Source organism: Labrus mixtus, chromosome 12 (genome assembly GCF_963584025.1).
Source record: "Labrus mixtus chromosome 12, fLabMix1.1, whole genome shotgun sequence".
NCBI lineage: Eukaryota > Metazoa > Chordata > Actinopteri > Labriformes > Labridae > Labrus > Labrus mixtus.
In genome coordinates this window covers 14,035,059-14,059,721 of record NC_083623.1, presented here as the reverse complement: position 1 = coordinate 14,059,721, position 24,663 = coordinate 14,035,059, and the positions used below count along the sequence as shown (strand labels likewise).

The 24,663-nt window shown below is 40.5% G+C and overlaps 1 protein-coding gene across 1 annotated transcript in view; it reads left to right on the top strand.

The window, feature by feature from the left end:
* The first annotated feature begins 4,385 nt into the window (after positions 1–4,385).
* The window catches only part of esrrgb (estrogen-related receptor gamma b), a 37,494-nt gene continuing 17,216 nt past the window's right edge, over positions 4,386–24,663 (top strand). The window contains exons 1-3 of the mRNA XM_061052131.1: positions 4,386–4,857; positions 15,145–15,557; positions 20,072–20,188. Of these exons, the coding sequence (XP_060908114.1) occupies positions 4,808–4,857; positions 15,145–15,557; positions 20,072–20,188 (580 nt within the window). The 5' untranslated portion in view covers positions 4,386–4,807. The remainder of the gene's footprint in view (positions 4,858–15,144; positions 15,558–20,071; positions 20,189–24,663) is intronic.

Here is a 24,663-nt window from a genome sequence, read left to right as displayed (position 1 = left end):
GTCGGCTGAGCCAGCAAGGCCCAGAGAGGGGAGAGGAACATAATAAAAACCAACAAATGCACCCAGCTGATTAATGCAGCCCTGTGGCGATAGTAATTATCCCTCTCCACACTCGGTCCCGCACAGCAGCCAAACAAAGTGTGCGGCAGCCAGAGGGAAATGTGCAAATTCAGGGTCTGTTTAGAGCTCGGTGTTAGTAGTTGGATAAAGACACAACCTCGTTGATTTGGTTTCTTGTGAATGAGTCCGAGCCCTTTACACTTCTTCCTCCTGGAAGACGTCTGCATACTTTCACACAATTTCTGTGTGAACTTTTCATTCATGATTAGAGTAAAAAAATAGATATGAATTTGAGAAAATTCAAGAATAATTGGTATGTTTTTGATTCAATTTAGTTTCTTACAGATTGACTTTGATCAATTGACACTTCAAATGTTAAAAATACAGAAGTAGATCCTGTTACTAATAATTCAATCTTTCAAACCAGAAAATAAACCGTGACGTGCAAATTAAACCCGATATCACTAAATTAAAATATGAAGAAACACATGGATAGTTCAAGTGAAAGTGCCATGTAAGTCCTTTCTTCTTCTTATAGAGCATTACCCTTTGACTGTAGCTGCACTCACAATGAAATGACTTGACAAAGATGCAACACAGACAAACAATCAGACAGAGTTTGTTCTTCTTTCTGTCTTTCTTTCTTTCTTTTATTTGAAACACTTTTAGATATGTAGTATTATTTTGCTCTGGACATGAAGTTTCGTCATAATAAATACTTTATTAGTCAAATAACAGTTACTTAAAAGACCTTTATTTTCATTAACAGCTCAGAGGCCTCAGTTTTAAAGATATTAAATAAATGTGAAGATGTCTTTATTTGGGGGGGACGGGGTAGAAAAACATACCCTTCAAATAAAAAAAGCAGCCTTATTATTACTGGACTGATCATTTGTTTTTGTTTTTAAAGTGCTTTACCCAAAATATCTTTATTTTGAAATACATTATGCTCATTTCCTTCCTTGTTCTATTTTCCAACAATTTGATGAACGCAGCATTTGGCAGCTTCTTGAGTATATTTTTGAGAAATCAAATAACATTACAGCAAATTATACAAATGATACAGCTGATGATAATAATAAAGGAAACTCTGTTACTTTGTAGAGTTCTGTCATTTAACACTTTCTTTGTGATACTCTTAATTAATTAATAACTTTTATAAAAAAAGATGTGTGTAGACAAAAAACTGTTTGTGAGATATATTGATGCAGCAAGAACTCAGTGAAATAAGTAAAACGTTTCAGCCCTGTACAGTTGTCAAATGTTACACACACACACAGCCACAGGAAGGAATAAGTCCACAGTGAGTTTCCTGCTGAGCGGTCGCACTGCACACTGTCTGCGCAGAGAGGTCAAGAGGTCAGACATAAAAGAAGAGTTTTCCCATGAATCAGGAATTTAATTACACACAGCCAGTGTGACAGCGAGGCGGTGTCCCTTAACTCTACACAATATGTAATTACTATTTATTGACAGATAACGATTGGGTCTTTTCACTTTTCAGTATCATGCTGCAGGTTGCACAGACGGTGAAATCTCACCGTTCTTGATCTTTCTTTTGAAGTTTCTTGGTGTGTAACAATTCCTTTTCTTTTTTTTCCTGTATACGCCTAAAAGTCTCTCTAAAAGAAACCCATTTCCCTTTTCTGTCCATCTGTTCTGTTAAATTAGGGCCATATTCCAGCGTTCAGAGGCACTGGGGATGGGAGACTATAATACGAGGAATGAAAAAGACAAAGCTAATATGAGACACACAGCAAAGCAAAGGCAGTATGTAGATCCCAAACTCGCTGTGATCTGCTTAAAGAGACACACTCTCGGCCTTGGAGCTGAAAATCTGTTTTGCTTAAACACAGACTTAATGATTGGATTACTGTTTCTTGGTTTGGCAATAGCGTGATCGTGGGATTACAGACTGTGCGCTCAATAGATTTCCTGTCAGATGCCATGAAGCCAGGTGTCGCCTCGCTGTGTAAGCTGGTCGGCTGAGAGGGAGGGGAGGCAGACGAGCCGTGGACTTAACAATATGGCCTACCTCACAGAGCTGGCAACACAAACACAGGAAAAAGAGCTGGGAAATGAAATGCATTGATTTATTTGATGCATAGCTAATGAGAAACTCCAAGAAATGCCCCCTGTTGTTCAATTAAAAAGTGTTAAATTCAACAAATCAGCAGCGTTAAATTTGTATTATGCCATATGCTTCCTAAATAACGTATTGAAGTTCAATCTTACACTACAGAGACCATCGGCAAACATCTCCACATGCTTCTGTTATCTAATTAACTCAGCCTGTTTTCAAAGATAATGTGAAACAACACATGTCATCCTTACGTTAGTCTCTTTCCTTTTTTTTGTCTCCTCTCTCCGCCTCATTAAAAACATAAACATATCTCCTCTATTGATTATGTCTGGATGTCTTAATCAGATCAGCGGGAATATCCCGGTTTTTCCTCCGCAGGAAAGTACATTAAATGGCAAAATATTGATCAAAGATTTAATTGAGAATGCACAGCTCCTTTATTACAGCGATCGCCCTCTGCTCCCTTGACTTTGATACGGACTGACATGAAAAGAAAAACGTTCAAATTTATAATTCCTTTTTATTTAAAAGACGGTTGGGAAACAGAGTCTGTCCCGAGGCTTGTGGCGACACAGCAACGCTGTGATCAATAAGAGCGTGTGATGGGTTTTGCATCGATCAGGAAAATGTGGGTTGATGAAGTGGGTTGGAGGGGGCGGCTGTGTGGGTAAATGGGGTGGGGGCGGGGGGGGGGGGTTTGGTTTCCTCTGATGGCTGCCACATTACACAGACGTGGTAAAGATCCACTCAAAGTTGTCTGTCGTCGTCATCATTATTATAACTCTTTCAGAGGTCATTAACACTCTCAGTTTCTTTCATCCTGCCTCTCGCAGGCTTTCACGGTTGACGGATCAGCTCTGTTGCTGTAGTGAAAAAGAGAAATGCCACAGATATTTGAATTAGCTAAATGTTTCAGGAACACTTGGACCTTTAACAGGTGGACATTTTGGAAAAATGCACCGGTGACGCATAGATTTCACGCAACGACACACTGACAGGCTCTTTGATGTGAAGTGTGGTCAACCTCTTTACACCACCCAGGGTGACAACAATCAGCTTACAATTATTTAATTACAACACACAGGAAGAGTCCAGAGGAAAAAAAACGTATTATAAAACCGCCTACGCTCATCAGTTTAAAAAAAGCTCTCCAGACATTACAACAAGAATGCATACAGCAATACACACATCCTGCTTCCAGATAAACGAGAGCATGAGACCTCCAGGAAAGATACAAAATTATAACAAGCAATAAAGAATGCATAGTTAAAGAGGAATTAAGCCTATAGCAGCAGGGACTGGACGAAGTCGAGCCAGAGGCCGCACTAACTTTAACTCTTTACCCAGATCGAGAAACTGATCGATATTTCCAAAGTAGAGGGGTCTGAAAATGAAAGGCTCTGCCCCCTTGTTTTACTAAAAACACTAAAAGCAGATATGTCATCTGCAAGAGCGAGTTCTAACAATATGGAAGCAAAAAAAGCTCTTAGACATATGAGCGAAGGTTCACTTATGAAAGCAGATCAAATCTAAACATCATTCTCAGAGAAAAAGTTTAAAAAAACAAAAATAAGAAGTCACATCTGCTTCACTTTCAAAGTAAGGTATCTAAAAAAAATGTAAACACAACAGACAAGGTGGTCAAAAAGTCTGTAGATCAGGTTTCTTCACAGTGTGATTCTTTAAATGATGTCGTTGGACGCAGCTGCTTTGACTTCAAGGGAAGGCCGACTGTGGAAAAAGAAGATCCACGGTGGAGAGGATGAAAGAGTAAAGGGAAAAGTTGAGCCCTGTAAGCTGGCACTGAGCCTTTTAAAGCTCCATAAACAAACCTGTAGTAAACACTCTGCTACTTCACTTTCTATTGACCACTTTGACAGTTTCCTTCTGCAAACCTGCAAGGGGACTCTGACTCTGAAAATAATATTCATCCATCCACCAATCTATCTATCTATGTGTCTTTATGTCTGTCCACATATTTGTCTGTCTGTCTGTCTTTCTGGGGGGGGGGGTCTGCTGTGTCTCGATGTTTCACAGCGCTCCCTTGTGAATGACTGGACACCGGCTGCTCCATCATTATCCCCTCCCATCCCAGTATTCCCTCCTCCCCTTTGGCTGCTCTCAGGACAGCCCTCCTGAAAAAACGACCAATAGCAGCGCCCCCATATGCACCAAACCCCTCCCCCTTGCTCTTAAAGAGCCCCCGCATCTTCAATGGAGACTCAGTCCCCTCTCTGACTTCCTCAGCCTGAGTGCGCTCTCTCCTCTGCCGCTCTCCATCCATCCGTCTGTATCTTCTGTGTTCTCTTTTCTTCACTCCATCCCTCCCTTGAGCCACTCTCTCCTCTTCTTTACACCCACTTCCTCTCTTTATCTCTACCTCAGTGTCTTCCTCCTCTCATCACCACACATCCTCCTGAGCCTGAGTGTGAAGCACCTGTGCAGACTGGAGTTTGTCGGGCCGTGGCAGAAGGTGTTTCTCTTCCTTTTTGTTTTTGTTTGAGAACAGGGGAGGGAGGGGAGACAACACCCAGGAACACCTGAACCAGTCATTTCTTCAAGATATGTGGAGACTTAGGAAGTGATCTCCTCCTCCAGCTCTTCCCCAGCTGTTTGTTTATCTGATTTTTTTATTGAAACAACTGGAATGCTTAACGTGGACTGATGGATGTTTCCGAACTGTGTATCCCTGACGCTCTCTGCTACCACAACCAGTAGGTGCATCTTTTTGAACACATCTTTCTTCCCTTTCTTTTTCATTTTTTGTAATTCTACTGTCGTTTCAAATTTGGGTTACAGAAATGACTTTTATTTGAAGTAAAAAGTAAAGAACAACTGTTATGTGGTTTGATCATTTGTGCTAAAAAAAAATCCTTCTAAAACATAAAGTAAAGTAGTAAAAAAAAAACAGGGAGTTCCTCGTACAATCTCAGCTCCACCTCTCCCTGTATGGGACAGCAGAGTCCGAGGCTGCAGTAGCGCAGCCCGCAGGGAGTCCAGGTCGGGCCGCTGCCCTATAGCTGTCTTACTCTGCATCAGGATCCAGGATTTAACCTCAGCCGCAGGGAAAAGCCAGAGGCAGATTAATTCAGACGATATCCAGACGTCTATCCTCTGGCAGCCGCTGGTGTCCGGCTGTGTCCAAGTGAGGAAAAAAAACTGTGACTGTCGCCCAGTCTGAGTGTGCGCGTGTGTGTTTTATAGACAGATAAGAGTATATTACTTACGCAGGAAGTGAATGAAATAAAAACGTGTTCACTTTTATTCAGTTAGAGATTTTGCAGTCCACTTTTGGGCCTTATGTTTAAATCATCATGTAACAAACTCATGACCACACTGACGGTGTATGTTAAAGAAAATGCAGGTAATTTTTTTTAAATAGGTATAAAAAGCAGCAAACATTGTGCCTGTATATAGTAACATTTAGTATTTAGTTTGTTGTAATTCTTTACAGTGAGTCAGGAAACCAAAAGACAGAGAAACTGTCAAATCGGAAATGTAGCAGTGGCCGTAAGCGTTAATTAAGACACTCGTTGCATGACTGGTAAGACCTCTTCTCCTGACCAAACATGACCGGTCAGGGAGACCCTTTACTGGAATCCTCATAAAGTTAAGCTGAAGATTGGATTTGAAAGGTTTAACTAGCTCAGCACTTTTTTTTTACAGGCCTGCCATTACTGTCTATGAATGTGGAGAAAACTTCTTCTGTCAAGTCAAAGTGTATTCTAACTTCGTCTGATTTTAAAAAACATTAACACTTAGACTCTAGAGAGATTAAAAAACTCATAGAATTAAAACCATATCAGCTTGTTTTTGTTTAGTAAGAAAAATGGTCAAACATTTTAACACTCCATGGAACTGTTTTGATTAGAACATTTTAGAAACAATGATAAAGTTAGATTATTGGATTGAAGATTGAATGCACTTTACAGTATCTTAATGCATCATTAAAATACACTGATATACAGCTTTGTATACATTTTAGTGTTTATTTCAGATTTACCTTTTCAAACTGTTCTAAAGTAATAATAAAAGTGTTAGACATCATTAACAGTTCAGCTGTTAAAAGAGTGTATTGTTTTATATCAAGTGTTGAGAGAGTCAATTTGATATCTTATTGAGAAGCTATAGATCTAGGTTAAACTTATTTTTTTTTTAAGTTTTGATATATTAAATCTGTTTCACGTTTGTTATTTGAGGCTTTGACATTCAGTATCTGTGTACAGTTCCTGCAGACTGAAAGAAAACTTGAAACTCTGAGCACTTCTTTTTCGCACAATCAGCGATTACCGTAGTTAAAAAGTATCTATACAACGAAAACCTTTTTTTCTGCTGCAGAAAACGCTAAATGTAAATTATACAACAAAGGCAACAATGTTGCGACATTAAGCCAGATTTACCAAGGTCTTACTGTGTGTGTGAAGAGGTGAACATTGTGTGCTTGTGTGTCTGTGGGACTGTATGTGAATGAAGATCTGAATGTTTCCCTACATATATGGCTGCACACAAAAACATGCATGTTGCAAGGAGCTTGCATGTGCTCGATACCAATCTCCTTATATATATGTGAATGTTTGCATGCTGTATCCCGCACACATATTACCAATCTGAATGTGTTGTTCAGATTGACTCCTCTGTAAAGTCCAGGACCCTTTAGTCACTGCTAGAATGTCTCGTATAAAACTCTCAAATGCATATCTTTAGAATAACTAACTCTTACAACAGACTACTCTCTGAAACGATTGCTGCATTTTCTAAGGAGGTTAGTTTAACTTGATGTTTTGACTCGTTTGTAATATCAACGCTATATATGTCTTTCCTTTAAAATGAAGAACTACCATCATAGAGTTGAAGAGAAGTTGTAGTTTCTTATGATTTGCATACCATAAATCTGCGTATTTAGTGTGACACAAAACCTTGAATTATTTTGACACTAAATAGCTTTGTCTTCACAGACGCTATTAATAACACTTTGAGGACATTTGGCCCGACGACCCCACCGGCTCGAGGTGAGAGGTCTCAGAACTTTAGTGTGCTACTGTCACGCCACGACTCTGCTAAGAAGGCAAATAAGCTCTTACTCCATTCCACTCATTTTGCTCGTCAGGAATCTGACATTATTGGTAGAATGTTTTAATAAACATTAAATAATGTTTTATGGCACGTTTCCTCTCAAAATTAAAACATATATATATATATATATATATACTGGTATACATATTTATTCAACATGCATGATAATGAAATAATACGCACATGTTTTTCCAGTGTTTGTATTTTATTATTTAATCGTAGAAAATATCCATCTCCATTTTGCCAGATATTTATTAGAAATTGCTGAGTCTAATCTGATTCAAGTGTTAACATTAAATTGCCCATGGAGAGTGTGAGATGACAAATTTCTTAAATAATGAAAATCAAAATAACTTGCAGCTAAAGCAGAGCAAAAACTAAAGACTAAACCTCTTCATGATTTAAGACTCCTAACATTATTTGTAATAATAATAATAATTCAGAGAACAGTCCATCTGATTTTGTTTGTTGGGGTTTTTCCTCATGGCAGACAATTCTCTTCAAAGGCTTGTGTATTTTCATTTTGTGCAACAAGCCATATTCCTCTTCTTTAAATGTTTAAATGCTGCCTCCTTCACTCCAACACTTTAAATCTGGTTTAAGTTCAGTTGTCTCTAATAAATCAAACCCATTCTCTTCCCGTCCCACCTGCTGTTCACATAGGTGCCCTTCAGCAGCACACAGGCAGGAATGCATAAGCACAGGCGCTCAAATGTATGCACACACACACACACACACACACACACACACACACACACACACATGACCAGAGACAATCATAGACACACACATACATACGGATGAGACCAATGAATCACACACTGACCTGAGGTCTAATTTTAGTGGAGCCACATCATGGAAACAAACACCTGACTGTGTCTGTTATAAGAAGCTCATCGTTGCATTAAGCAGTAAACTGCATTAATTACACTTTATTACACATGCTCATGTACAATATGAGAAACTTTTACATTAGTCAGCATAATGCCATATCTACAACGTGAATAGAATGTCAAGCAAATATTTTTTTTTTATTCATAGAAAACTTGAATAGGTTTTGACTTGACAAATAAAAAAGAGTTTAAACATTTAATCAAGATTTCTTTCTTTTTTTTAAATTTTGTCTGAAAAAGTCTGAATTCCACATAATTTAAACCGTGAAATCAGTGTCTTACTGGCAATGAACTGCATTTTGTCGTGCCAAAGTTTTTAACTGTAAACCTCCGTCATAAACAAATGAAAAAAAAGAAGTGGTGGTCATTTTAAAGTTTGTATGCTACACAGAGAATTTAAAATTAAAATCTTACGAGCTAATTTGATACATGACGGATACATTCAGCTTTCTTGGCTGCATCTATTCACTCAAAGCGTTTTTGTGCATGTCAGAAACCGAAAATTGTGTTTCAGCGTTTCAGTCATGATGTCACGAGTGTAAATGTTGTTTTGTTCTCTGTGGAGACCGCTGCCCTCAGGGCGGATTGAACACTTTTGTGAGTGCATCTTTCTGCACTTCGAGTAACATTATCATGGTGAGCATGGTTGCACCAAGGTTGGGATATATTTCACATTTAAGCTTGATAGTTTGTGGATGGGACCAGTAAAAACAACTTGGAAGCCAACAGAACAGAGACCACTGACGGATGGAGGGAGCAGGTGGTGGGACAGAACTGTGTTAGGAGGAAAAATGCTGCTTCTTTCCAACTTCTCTTTCAACACAAGATAAGTTTTCATGAAGAAATTCATGCAAAAAAACTGCAGATTTAAAAAAAAAAAAAAAAAAAAAACTTGCCTTATTGCCTCATGATGCTGCTCTCCAAGCGTCTCTCTTAATGGCTGCTGCATTAGAGGCCGCCACCATGAAGAGTGGAGCTGTGTGATGGCATGAAGGGAGAAATAACTTCATTACATGTCGTGACCCTCTCTTGATATAGATACATCCTTTAGGCAGCCTGTCAAGGACTCTGAATCCATCAGGATGTAGATGGACGCTTCTGTGCAGCCTCATATCAATCAAAATAAAAATGTGGTGTCATGTACGCGAGCTTCAGAGAGGTCTTCTTAGAAAGAGTTTGTTTTATTGATAAAATGAAATTAACACATACACACACACACACACAGGGAGAGAGAGAGAGAGTGCGTCTAATCATGCAGTGTGGGTCAGCCGGCATGTTTAATTTAATGGGCCTCATCGTAGCTTCCCGAGGTCTCACATTGTGAACTTAATTCCTCTTCAGCACGTTCATTTGCATTGTGTCAATTGACCGGAGCGCTCACTGTATCAGCCTGAGTCGCACTTGAAATTCAGCCCATGCCCTAATACCATTAGGCAAATGCAAAGTTGTGTCATTTACACATTTGGAGGAGATAGAAAAAAAAGAGGAGAGCGAGTGAGAGATGGAGAGAAAAGCCAATTTGCAGCGGACAAGACCGGCTCGTGATTATCAGTGGATGTTATTACTGTGGAGGAGCAGACGTTTGAAGGTTATGTTTCTGGGCAGTAATTGAAATGCAAAATAACATTAGGATCGATGGCCATCTCTGTTTATTTATGAAATCAATATCGTAACTGTCCCTCATGAGTCCCCCTCTGATTCCCAATGACGGCTTAAGTCTTTGCTCGTTTATTCCACCTCCTTCATCTTCTTCTGTCTCCTTTTAAAAGGCAGTTAGGGGTGTGTTTGACTTTGCAGGGAGAGCAATTTCTTGGAGGTGCAGGACGTGTACGTAAATGGGGGGTGATACTCCAGGTAAGGAGACATCATCCATGAGGGAAATCTATGCAACCGCTCCTTGTGGCAGTGACATTGAAGAGGCCATATGCTGGAAGTTTGCTGTTCACAAGCGCGTGGTGTGTGTGTGTGTATGTGTGTAAAAAAGGAAGAGAAGCTGGAGCAGAGTGTATATCTGCCATGCAGTAAAAAATGTACTAATAATACTCTAACTTGATCTCTTGATCTGACTTATTCTCAAGGATTTACATTTTTTAACACGGCCTTCTTCAGCTGTGTAACATGTTCAGGTACTGACCTAGGTGGATCCTGCTTTTACAGCATTTTATTTCCCTTATAAGTGGAAGCTCAAAACATGAAACTCTACTTTTACTTAATTAGAGCGCTGTCTATTCATTGGGTAATTGTTAATCAACACAAACCTCTGAAAAAACGTTGATAATTATGGAGGAAATTGTTTTAAAGCATAATTGTACGGCACCTGTTTTCCTCATCAATTAGAAATATGAGTTGGTTTTCCATATGATAGAAGACACTTGAATAATTTTGAGTTTGGACCGATTGGTTAGACTTAAGACACATATTAAGGTGATCACTTTTCTCTCTTTTAGTTTGCCACAGTTATTTTCTACTGTCTTTCAAAAATGACAGCTTAACTCACAAACAGTCCTCCGATCAGTTTTTAGCCCTCACCTAATTTTTCCTGCAGCAAAAACCTTTTCTTGTAGCAGAGTGCAAAAAAGAACCTCCGCGTAATTAAAAACAGGATACGGAAAACGTCATAAGAAAAAAAAAACACGATAACGTAAGACCAAATATTCAGGAAAATAGGATTAGTTTGAATGCTGAGTGACTGAGGTGGAGTGTCCATGAGAGGAACAGGCAGAAAATTCATCTTCTCATCTAGTAGAGGCTGATGAGGTGCTACTGTATATGGACACAACAATGTACTTCTTCTTTTTAACATTCATTTTACCAGGAAAATATTCTCATTGAGATATGAGATCTCTTCTTCAAGAGAGTCCTGGCCAACACAGCAGGATTCAAGTTTCAGACAGAGAACAAAAGAAAAACAATTAACAAATACTTCCTCTGTCAACCAATCAGAAGCGTTAAGCAGAGAAACATGTATTTAATAAATACCACTGCACTATTGTCTCGTGTTGCAAAGTCAAATATCTTGTGTATATATGTACACATTCTAATTCTGAATAAGATGTAACAAAACGTGTGTGTCATAAACTTATTTAAATCCTGAGAGGCTGTGTTTCAGGTGTGTGAGCTGACAGTCGATGACGGAAGACGTGCACAGCCTGCAGACTTTGAATACAATGCTGATTCTGTTATTTAAAAAAATCACATATTACCTTTGAATATGCACAAAAAAAGGCATTTTGACTAATAACTTTTCTCTAAAACCGACCACAGTAATATGCAGCATATGAATCATACACCGGAATTTTAGAAATGCACCCTTTTTTCTTTTTTTTTTCTGCTGACCTTCATTTGTGCCCACGCTGTGTCTTGCGTATGTTGTTGTTCCTACTTAACACTTGGGCGACACACGCTACCCCATTTTCCCGCTCGCGTGACCATTCATTTCCCAGACACCCCGGCTGCGGACTCACAGTATAATCTATGTGTCAGGCAGAGAGGGGCACTCCGTTTAAAGCTGATAGAGTTTGCCCCAAACAAGGACGGCCTATCATAGAAAGATTAATGAACTAATTTCATGCATGGCTCCTTGCCTCTGTCCTTCTGCGCTTCCATGTTCGGCTGTGTGTTCAGCACCATGATTTACGCCGCACTCCCTGCTACAAGCTTAACCCCCGAGCTCAACAATAACATTTTCCCCTCAGTGGGAAAATACATAGTAAAATATGGAGAAGGGGATTTTTAACCCTTCAATTGTGGGACCGCATGAGGTCATTTCAGGGGGAGGGGGGGGGGGGGGGACTGCTTTGAGTGTGCATTTTAGATTTAAGATTTATTTTTTTCGACTAGTGGTAAAAATTTATCGTGCAGAATTTTGGAGGCTGCAGGCATATTTTATGGTTTGGAGACGAGGTGGATGGATTCAGGATTTATGTAGGGAAGCAGGGGATCTGCAACACTGCCAGCATTAGGAGGGATGCCAAAACACACACGAACACACACACACACACACACACACAAATATTTTAGATTTTAAGCTGCTCTGATGGGACCTTTTCACACCGATCAACTTTGGCTTGAAAACAAAAGTATTTCAATTTTTTTTAATCTGAAATGAGCAGAATGTCAGGCTGTATCTCTTTCATAAAACATAATGGACAGCTCTCTTTAGTCCTCTTTTTTTTTTGTCAGAGTGCTGAACAGACTGAGACCAGTGTGTCTGTGTTGCTTTGCCGTTTTGGGGGCCGTCTGGGCCTCCAAGAACAGCCGAGCAGAAAAGGCAGGTGACCTTCACGTCTGTCTGATGAGTCTTGCTTGTCTGCTCCGTTTGTACCATTTTTCTGCGCGGTGGAGCAAACACTACCCCATTAGATATAAGGTGCAACGTGCTTGTTTGAGTGTGTGTGTGTGTGTGTGTGTGTGTGTGTGTGTGTGTGTGTGTGTGTGTGTGTGTGTGTGTGTGTGTGTGTGTGTGTGTGTGTGTGTGTGTTGCCAGGGGAGCGGAGCAGGTTGAGAAGAGTCAGGCCGCACTTGGAAAACTCCACATCTCTTTATAATAATCGAGGAGGGGGGCAAATTATGAAACTATGAAGCTATTTCTGTCTGCGCGAATTGGCATCTCGTGCCATTATTTTATTTCGACAGATTTGAAAGGAGCCATTAGAAATTTCCATTAAAGCTAACAAAAAACATCTCCCAAGCGTAACTTAGTGCTAAGTGTGGAATGAACTACTTTTTGCATATGCCACGACGCACTATTCCACAGGGAATCCCCCTATCTCACTGCTATGATGTATTAACTGTTACCACGCCGCTCTCTCCAATTCCCACAGATGGGAGAAATACACCTTCCAATTGACTGGAGGTGCGCGCTGATTGCTAACCAGACTTAACGTGAGCCCTGTGAATCTTTTGTAAACCACAATGTATTATAACATAACATTGTATCGCTCCATCTTGCACTATGTTAACAGTCCAGGCTGATTAAAAATGCATTAGGAATGTCTGGGACCCGTAAGAGGAGGGTTTATTTTTTCATCTGGAACAGGAAGGAAGCAGAAGGATCAATAGATCTGATCTGGACCCAGGGGTGGAGGCTATCTCCTCCTCCCTGCACCAGCCACCCGCTGCAGTTAAAAGGGAGGTTTCATGTTGTCAGGGCCTGATGACTTCATGGCTTTATTTAAACACGTGTGCAAAGAGGCAACAGAGGGGAAAGAGGTTAACCTAACCACAACACCTCATTTGTAAACGGGGACAGCCCCCCAAAAAAACAAGGGGAAGAAATCTAGTCAGCATTCACTTTCTTAGAGTTTTAAAGATTCTTTCCACTGTGTTCACTCAGAAGCATGGAGGGCAGAAGTTGTGTCATTTTAGCACCAACTCTGACGGACAGAGGCAGCAGTGCTCACACACAGACACACACACACACACACACACACACACACACTCACACCCAGGCCTCATTTCATGCTTTGTTTGAGAAGGTTTTATTGAAGCTACTGCAAGTACAACAACACAGAGAGGCTGAGAAATTATTACACAAGAACAGCTGCAAAATGTGTTTTGTTCCATTGTGTCAAGATCACCACCCGCTCGGATATATAAGAGGAATATTGTAGTAAATTAAACATTACATTCCTATAAAGCCCATTAAACCCGTGTACAGTATACCTGCCATGAAAAAGAAAAAGGTTTCTGTAGTAGCGTTTAAATCGATGTAAAGCCACAATCTTTAAAGTTAACATCAAAAACTTTGTTTTGGACAATTCTTTAGAATGTTTTTTTTTTTTTACCTATTAATCATTTAATTCAATTTCCGTCCCTCAAAAGCGTCTCTGTCCTAAGGCCCCCCCCCCCCCCCCCCCCAAAAAAAAAAGGATTCACTTTTGTAAAATATATAACTTTTGTAAAAAGGTTGCATAAATACATTTTCCCATATTTCTAATGTAATTTGCGATTAAGGAACCTAATCTCAGGTCAGCTCCGTTTCCTCTTCCTCTCTCAAACCTCTCCGTTCAGTCCAGCGTAACCTGGCACCGTCCTTTGGCAATCCAACCAGGACTATTGATTGGGTCATGTATTACCCATGATGCTCCATATGCTGAGTGTAACACCTCTCTGTGTCCATTAACAGCCTTCTGAAGTTTCGTTCATTCATTTACTCCTGGCAGACGACCAATTGTGGGCATTGTTTGCGAGATGTATGGGGCATCTGTTGACATGCTCGTTAGTTACCATTTTGCCGGAGAGAAATAAGCCGCTGCAGTATATCACTTGGCATTCCAACACATAAATGGTTGCATCTGTAACATAATCTATCAAACTCAGACAGACTGGAACGCTCCATCACAGCTGATGAATCTCTCGCGCAATGATCAGGCGATGATGGAGGAAAGCAACGATCGGTACATCTTGTCAGACTTCAGACGACAGACGAGTCGGGATCATTTCTTTGATACTGCAGTTTTACTGATGCAGATTAACTTTAATTCAAGGTTCCTCATGTCAGAGCTTTCCGGGAGATGTGTGTGCTTATTTGCATGTGACGTACACATGCTCAGGTTCAATATTAAGAATGTATGTTCTGAATTAAATCAAACTATTATATCATCCAAAATGAAAAAAAAAAAAGTGTAAAGTCTGACTGTTTGGGCTCTTGAAATTTCAGTGAGTTTAATCTTTTCAAAGAAAATGCTTAATGCTCCATAACTGCTTTAGGGAAACTGTTTTGAGAAGTGTGCATTGTGGGACATCAGAAAATAATCAAGCATTTTTTGTGAACATCATTTTATATGTACTTTGTTTGCATTATCTCTTGTTTGAACACATCATTCAATATTCAGAATCAATATGTTTATAATTGGGAGGTCATTAAATCGTTGGATTATAGGTCCTCCTTACTCCTGAATCAAGAGGTTAAACCAGTGACGGATTCTCCTGAATCAAGACCACTCTAGTCAGTCACTTGTTTTTGTTCTGTTCTGTTTTTGTTCATTTATACAATAACTGACTCCATCTCTTTTCACTGTCATGTTTATCCAGGTTGTTAAACAGAATGCCCTCTGAGGACCGACACCTCTCCTCCAGTTGTGGTTCCTACGTCAAAACCGAGCCTTCCAGTCCCTCCTCCTCCCTCCTAGACAACGGCAGCCACCACAGTCCAAGCGGCAACTCCGACGCTAGCGGAGGCTACATTAACGGCAGCAGACACCCACACGCCCTGGACTCCCCGCCAATGTTCAACCCGAGCATGCTGGGAGGCGGCGCCGCCTGCCTACGCCGCTACGAGGACTGCTCTGGAGGCGTGGCAGACGACTCGCCGATCAAGTGCGAGTACATGCTCAATGCCATCCCCAAGAGGGTCTGCCTGGTGTGTGGAGACATCGCCTCAGGGTACCACTATGGGGTGGCCTCGTGTGAGGCCTGCAAAGCCTTCTTCAAAAGAACAATACAAGGTATTTCCTGTTTCCTGTTTACTGGCTCACCTGCTATCCAATCTCTCTCTAAGACTGGATACACACTAGACAATGTTCAAATCTCAACCCATTTTAAAAACATTGAAGACCACTGACATGAGGACAGTTTCCACTGATTTTTAACTCTGTATTCCTCCAAACACACACACTCTATGATTCGGCCAGACAGTGTGACGACCCGCCTCACTGTTTAAAGTAACTATTTCAACGTAGCGATTACACAGATATGAGATATCAGAGAAACTTGCATGGTCATACATGACTTCAGAAGACATGACATGTCTTGATGACGCTTCCCGGTCTGCTTTGTTCTCATTGGCTACTGCAGGTATTCCATCAGAGGCAGTCTGATAATCGTATTGACAACACACACTTAAGGATTATTTGGACAAAAAAAGCTTCAAATCAGGCCATGCCTGATTGTTGTGTGTTTGTGTGTCCTGATCAAAGATCCATTATCCTGAGATCCAAGTGTTTCAATCCCTCTGCTGTTATGAGTCAAATACAAGGTTGTGAATGCGAGAGTCTATAGCAGGCATTAAGGCCCAGACTGTAAATCTGCTCAGGATTGTGATTTTTTTTGATGCGTCTGCTTGTGAACGGTTCATCTGGCATGGACTCTGCCATGTGTGGCAGCTGTTACAGAATAATCACTTGGACAGAGTTAACATGCTGCAAACTCCAATACAGATTTCAAATTCTGTCTAAAGGACTTTTTTCTGTAGACATGGAGTTGGACGGTAGGTTAGTGAGGCCACATTAAGAAGGTTAAATTGAACCCAGTGAGTAATTCATTGTCTAAACCCATCTGACATGTGTAAGCAACAGATAACTCTTTAACATACATTTTTGCTTGATGTTGTTGTGGTTCAGTGCAAAGAGGCCTTCATTTACAGGAACAAAGTTTAGCTTAGATGCTAAACTAGATCCGGATACAAAAATAAATGTCAGTGGAAAATACCTCAAACATGATGATGGCTGTTTTGGACAATGACAAAAAAATAAAACAGTTAAATTGGATATTAGACAAAACAGAATGCACTTCATTTACACCTGTGCAGACATTTATGGAGGATTGCAAAGTGAGCAGACTAAAACTACAACATAAACTCTAAATGTATCCATTTGGATTGAGCATGGTTTGAGAAAGAACAGCCACTCAACAACGGTGTTACTGATTTAAACATCTGCTCGCTTGTTGAAGTCACTTTGTTGAAGGCATTTGTTAAATATCTTTCAATATTAAGTTAGAATATTTTTTAGAGATGCTGAAAATGGTTAAAAATCCTAAGAGCTGGAAAGACTCAAATAAGAATCTTCAAATTGCAAAGATTTTCATTACTTTGGTATTTTAACCACATCTTGAAAACCAGTGTGTTTGATCAGTGTTGTTTCAAAGGCTGTGTGTGTATCGGCACCAGCAGCACAGTGAAGGACTGTAAATAGAAAGCACATGTGACTTTGTATTGTCTTGCACAGATCCCTCCTCTTCTTCCTCTTCTTCTCGCTCTCCTTCGTGGAGGACGGCCCATAATGAACCTAATCTGTCCGTCACTCGTCCTGAGCCGTGGGAGCTTCAGTCAATAACAATCAGTGTTGGGTGACTGTAATTAAGAAGCAGCATTTCATTGGGAGAAAGTAGAGAGAGGAGGAGGAGGAGGAGGAGGGTTGGAGGTGTGGATCTGTACTTTGCCCTCCGGGCCCCTCCAGCCCGTACCCAAAGGGGGGGGGGGGGCATGGATGGAGGGGGGCAATTAGAGGCTCAGGCATGTGTCATCAGGGGTAGTAACAGAGGAAGGAGAGAGAGAGAGAGATGAAGAGGAGTCCGCAGAATAAAAGGCAGAGGGAAAGGGGACTGGGACGTGGTCACTCACTGAAAGGAGAATTCACATTAATGGAATGGTAATCAGGGAGGGGGGTCCCGGCCCCGCTAAAGGAGGAGGACAAGGAGAGGTCCGGCCTGAGTGGAGACGAGCGCGTGGATAATAGCATGGCATAACAATATATCAAAATTTAGAGGGAAAATAAGAGAGGTTAAGGAAGGATATTAGAGTGGTTGAAACGTCCTTTGAGAGATAAAGGTGGACACAAGACCTGATTAACTAAGAGGGTACGCCGACAGTGAGCTTTTAGAGGCGGGCAATTTAAGACTGTTGTGCAACCCTAATGCAACCCATGCAACGCACACACACACACACACACACACACACACACACACACACACACACACACACACACATACATGTGATTCCTTCCTTCAGGTATAAAATGTTTATACAACATTAAAGCGGGGGGACTATCCCTGTCAGAGGGGAGGGGGGTCGGGGGATTTCCTGAGGTAAGACGTGACGTAAATAAACAACGCAGAAGTAGCGGCCGAAGCAACAACAGAGTCCGCTACATGACGTTATAATGAGAATATTTGCCTTTATATCAATGCTATGTGTAGTCCAATGGAATGACAACGTCCACAAAAGAGAGGAGAACAACATACTGACCAACAGAAAACATAATGCAGACGTTTAATTACGGGTAAAGTCCGCGCGAAAAATGCGGCTGTTTGCGTTCAAACATAGCCTAAAGTCGCTCCGGGTAGCCAAATCTACAAAGAGTTTTTCAGGAGATTTCCGTATGTGTGAGAAGGGTTATACAGTATTCAATAAATGTGACTTTTTCTAAACTGATAAAAATCTCTTTATTATATTATTTTAAGAATATTGTACTTTATTTTTTGATAAAGAAATTCGATTTTTTAAAAGTTAGAAGCAGGGGAAACAGGGGTTTAACGTCGTATTACAAAACAGCAAATATGTGCAAGAATGGATTGTGCAAATAACATGCTGATGTGATGGCTGAAGGAAGAGATTTTAATCATAGAAAATAATCAGATATTAAGAAAAACAGTGTGTTTTCTTTGTGAACATCAGCATTTTACAGTAAAAACAGATTGATGCCTGGTTGCAGAGATTTTGCATTATTGCTGCTGGTACAAAATATCACTGTAGTTTTCTCCAAATTCCTCGTGACGAAAGAAGTAATGTTCTTCACCGTCTATTAACAACATGAACTATTCCTAACATGCAGAATCAGGCCTCAGTGAAACTTCCACTGTGAAAAACACAAACAGACGAGAGTGAGAAGAAAAGTGCTTTTTCAGGGAGTCATTTCCTATAGGTTTTCTCCCTATTTGCTGTTTATTTCTTGCATGCATTGCATTGTGGGACATTAGTAGACGTACTCAAAAAAGCTCTCGCTTACTTTTATCTGTTCATTGTTTAAATTAGTCACTTCTCTTTGTCCTAATTTCCTACACACTGATTGTAAGTTATGAGTAAATGCTTTGTTTACAAAGTCATCAGCTTTCTGTGTTATAAAAGTACCAACAGTATAATATATGATTCAGTTCATTTGTAGTTCATTGTAGTTTACAGAAGTGATACGCAGCATGTGTCTGTACGGCTGCACCGTACTGTATTTCCCCTTCAGTTAAAAGACCTCACCCACCCTGAAACCCTGCTGCAGCCTCTGCCAACATGCTGGCATGGAGCCGCAGCCCCTCACTGTGCATGTGACCCAGCTGCTCCGTCCATGCCAGGGATCCTGACAAATGTTGGCACCTTCTCCTTGACCAAGAGGGGATTGTTTGTGTGTGTTTGGGAGGGTTCAGATCTGCAATAGACACCTAGTTTGCTGATGCATCTGTGGACTTGCAGGACTTTGTTTTAACATTCAGTCGAGGGATTAGACACATCAGGTCACTTTAACGTTTGAAGTGATCCTGAAAATGTAAAAGGTTAACCAGAACCTGATGGGAAACTGGCAGCAGGTACATTCAATCAGTCTGTATTTCTGTCCTTTTTTGGACCTGAGTGATTAAATTGCATAAAAATCTATCCATAGTGAGACGGACTTGAATAATACATGGAGCTTTGCCACAGGATACATGCGTCTAATACAGTAGCTCTCTGTATTTCATTGAGAACATTATACAGAGCGCTCGACTCTGCGTCCATCTCTTGGACCTCATGTTGTTGAGGGAGGGCAGATTTCCCATCATCCTCTAGGTGAAAAAGGATGGGCTGCACGGGGTCGCGGTGAGCGCTGCGCAGAGGACGCTCTGCATTAATGAAGCTAATTTATCTGTGAATCAGAGCGGGGGGAGGGGCTCCTGGGCGGGGTGGTGCTTTTTACATGTCCCATCAAAATGCCACTAAACCCTCCTCTCCTTCAGGGATGTCACACAGGGTCACCTTGGGACAGGTGTGTTGGTGTGTGTCTGCGTGTGTGGATGTGTGTGTGTGCGTGGATGTGTGTGTGTGTGTGTGTGTGTGTGTGTGTGTGCAGTATAATTTACTGTCTTACTATGCCCCGTTGTTTACCTTTTCTGATTTGGTCTCCTGTTCTATGCAATAACTCCAAACCTCCTAATTCCTCTTTTGCGCTGGGGTTGCGCCCTCTAAATAAAGGATTTTATTTTCTTTTATCTCCTGCAGGGAATATTGAGTACAGCTGTCCAGCCACCAATGAATGTGAGATCACCAAACGGAGACGTAAATCATGCCAGGCGTGTCGCTTCATGAAATGTCTCAAAGTCGGCATGTTGAAAGAAGGTGAGTGCCGTATTATTCAGATACTTTCAGTGAATTTTTTTTTTTTTCTTTAACCTCTATCAAACTCAAATATCATTTGAGGAATACAGTGCTCAACATAAGATGAATCATTGATTCCAGGACCAATTAAGATGTGATCTGCAAGTTTATTGACTATTAATGTGGTTATTTGGCGAAGTTGTGAAAATACTCTCTCTTTTCTTTGTAAACTATTACTGCTCTTCTCTCTGCATATTGAAATGATTCTTTTGTGCACCACAGACAATGAGAAGACAATTTTCATTATTTAGAAAATACAGTTTTGAAAGTAGAAAAAGTGATTGAAATATTACTGCAGGCTTTTTGAGATTTTAAACCAGACATCAATTAAAAAATAAAACAAGATAAAATAGCACTTATCACAACTTATCATGAAATATAATAACCTATTTCTTCTTTCTCCTAAGTCTCGTTTTGAATTTAGAGATCTAAACTGTCTTCTACCTAAACAATTTCAGCATAAAGATGTCAGCACTCACATTGAAATATATATAACTTTTCATGATAAAGAATGCGTCTTCATGCTCACAGTGTTCACTTGGAGTAAGACTGCCTTCGAGGAGTTATTGAGCTGAGCACGCCAGCCTTTTCTTTTTCAATCTAAATCACCAAATACTAATGCCCAACACTATGAAACAGTTTTAAAGTGTTAACAAAATTAAGTTGAACGAGTTAATCCAAGTGTTTTTTAATTTGAGTTTACTGAGAACTGATTGATGTAAAGTTTAAATCTAAAAGCTAACAAATTGAGGCCTAATATTTAGTGTCAAACTTCTGGAGTTAAGAAAACAAAAAGAAAATGTCTATATGTAATTTAAGTAAGTAAAAAAATATAACAGAACATTGTACTATGTCAGCAAATCTAATATAGTTTTAACTCTTATGGGATTCAAAGTCCAGAGGAGTGATCAGTGATCAGATATTAAACACAGCCTTGGCCTCGGGGAGACACCGGTGACATCACCCACCAGCCTTACTAACCCGTCCTCACACCGTAGAGCCTCTCAGGAAGCGGAAAAAAAGCTGCTGAGTTGGATGTTCCCACTGAGACTGACTGAGAAGTGTAACAGTACTCCTGAAAAGCACAGGCTGTTCCCCCGAGACCTCCATCTCCCCCGGGTGCTGGGTGTCTCTCGCCCACTCTCTCTCTCTCTCTCTCTCTCTCTCTCTCTCTCTCTCTCCCTCTGTCTGTCTGTCTGCCCGCCTTCCTTTCTCTTTCCTGGCATATTGATCCACTAAATGCTTTCCGAACATCTCATCTCACTTCCTGCATGTGTTGTTTCTCCTCTGCAGAAATCCCTCTGGGAGCACAGAGGGAAAATCTAACCCATGGATTTTTCTTTTTCCTTTTTTCTCAAGGAAAGAGGATTTTTTTTTTTTTTTTCATTTGTTTGTTTTTCTGCATTTGTTTGTTTAGCAGGGGAAAAAATATGTCACACTGATACACAAAGTGTAAAGTAAAGTGTCAGTACAAACACATATGATAATGTAGTGCTGAATTAGGACATACTTCTATGCAACCAGACCTTAACTACTCCCACTTATTACAAAAAAACATCTCAGATTCAGAATCAAAAAGTGGACCAAGATGGCGCCGCGGATGGTTGCCACGGTACTGCGCTCTCTCGTACTTCTTACAAAAAAACATCTCTCTATTTCTTGGGAACTGGGAGATAGAAAACAAATATTTCAAATATGTTTATTTCATGTATTTCACTTGCACACATTTCAACCTGTCAGGCGAAGAAAGAGACACATTAGGCAAAGACAATGCGTGAGGTTAAAGAGACCTGTAAATGCTCAACTGTTTGTCCGCAGTAGAAGCTTCAGCTGTAACGCACAGCCACTTTCTAATAGGTTGTTTTTTGAACAGATCTAATGACATAGCCACTCATTTTAAGAGTCTTAAATCCTAAAAAAAAAAAGAATTGCTCATTATAGCTCGAGACCTTGCCTCATAATCATCACATATTTGAACCGTCTTCAGTGTAAAAGTTATCCAGTGAAAGTTCTCTGTACACCCATGGGAACTTTGGAATTGCTCATAATTAATCTGGGGAACTTTTTAATGGTGCTAATTTGCCAAATATTGGCTAAAAAAGGGCTTCAGCTGTAGGCCACAAGTTACACACTGACTCCTAACTGACATTGTACATCTGTCTCTCAAAGTAGAATGAGAGCTGCAGCCCCAAAAACTCACTGCGTAACAATCTGCAACATTATGTTAGACAAGGAATAGTTCAAACAAAATCCATGTTTTTGTGTGTTTCATGCTGCACTATAAATGTTTTATTAATAGAGTTGATTCTGATTCATAAATCTTGACTTGGGATGCAACATACCAGCACTCAATTTTGACTTTACAAAATGAAGAATCATAGCTGTGTTTGTATAATTATGATGATGCATTCAGAAGGACCTTAAATAAGATTTGAAGGCAAATAAACAACAGTTTACCCTTTTTGTATGCCAAAAACTCTGATATAATAGGAAACATTAACGGTTTTTAAATGGGCTCCTCTTAGACACACAACAGTCGTGAACTTCCGAAAATAAAACCCAGGTGATACAGTTTTGTCGGGATATGCAAGCAGTCTCTTAATAGAAGGCAGTAGCCGTTAACAACAATCTGTGCTGCTATCACCAGATTGTATGTCAGGCTTCTTGTTCACTTCCACACTTCACTTGACGTCGCTCCGTTTGTTCATCTCAGAAGGAAGGGTCATACATTGTATTGCCATTACAACGCTATTTATACACGCACTCACTCTTGATGTCTTCATCCTGGCACAAATATCTCTCACCGAGCCTTTGAGTCTCAGCCAGAAAATACAAACCATGCCTCAGAAATAATGCTGAACCTATTAGTGCATGCTTAAAAGAAAAACAGCGGGGTATTGTCTGTGGCGGGCCAAGTTAAGCCATTGATGTGGACAGACAGGGTGTGTGTGTGTGTGTGTGTATAAGGCGGGAATTTAACGCAGCCACCGCCTGCCGCCCCCGAGACGCAGCATCACAGCCGCTGCGACGTGTGGCTCAGTAGGTGATTCTCTGAAAGTAATGGCATTCAATTAAAGGGAAAAGGACATTCAGTCATGGCAGAGAGCCCATGTGATCATGGAATCAGTGGGGGACAGAGGCTCGTCCTACTTCATGTAATGAGATCAGCGTATAACAAGTGGCCGAGGGCTGGTCATGGAAAAGGAATAATCACAGAGTGTAATATGGAAGCAGGTGTCATGTATGAAGCAATCTCATTTGGGTTCCGAATTACTGTACCTTACATGTTTTTTGTGCATTGCATTCAACAAAGAAATAGAACACATGATAGGAAATAAAGTGTACAGCGGTTCTCCTCTTATCGAGAAGTTTTCACTTGTTGCAGTGCGTCAGAGTTCGTAAGATCACGTGTGATCTTATATGCTTGTTCTAAAAGTGTTTAATATTTCCACCAGGACCCTCTAAGCTCTGCGCTAAGCATGCCATCCTGAATTATAAAGTGCCAGCTGCCACAGGCATAGAGCAGCTCCATTAGTGGGCAGGGAAACCCGTCCTCTCTCTAACACCTGCTGCTAATCAGCTGACTCCAGCCCAGGTGTATTCGGAGTCATGTGTAGATCCAAATAAATCCACTGTTTGACTTTTTTCCTGAAAGCGCAGCGAAGAAAAATGTCTTCGTAAAATCAACTTGAAAATGTTCAATTTAGCCATTAGCACAAAAGGAATTACGTATTTTTTAGGTCTGCTTGATGGTTCATTGTGTCTTGATAAGTCTAAATCTGAGTGGTGAGCTTCATGTGATAAGACATACATATGATATCTTACGTCCAGGGGTAGAACAAAGACACTCATGAGGAAAATATTGCACATGACGGGCATCTTTCCAGACCTGGCTCTGCAGCTGTGCCATCAGACCCCCTGGATGAGTGAGGTGGAAGCAAGCGGCTGAGAAAAGCGGCTCTTGCTCCGCGACCCCTTCTATGTCCGGCCAACGCTGATAATAGGTCACTGGTCCAGTGGAAAACTCTCCTGATTTCAATGGGCGGAAGGTATGGTGTCAGTCAGTACTGCCAGGAGTCAGTAAACGCAGCTTATAGCAACGCTAAAAGCAATGCTAAAAGCAATGCTAATGACCCACATAGCATTACTGTATGGTGTTTAATGATGCAAGAATTTACTGGAATAAATTAGCATTTTCTGCCTTTGTGGTTTGAGTCACTGTTGGTGTTTCTTTATGAAAATGGAGCATTTGTTTTAGCTTTATTATGGTTTTAGTGCTGTGCAGGTCTTAGACCAAATGATCACAATAGCATGTTAGCAAACTAGCAACAGACATTACAATCCCAATTTCTGTCATGAATAAACGTTTTAACAATTTAAAAAAAACTTTAAAATTCACTTCTCATTAGCCGTTGCTTGTTGGTTCCAGTGTTAGC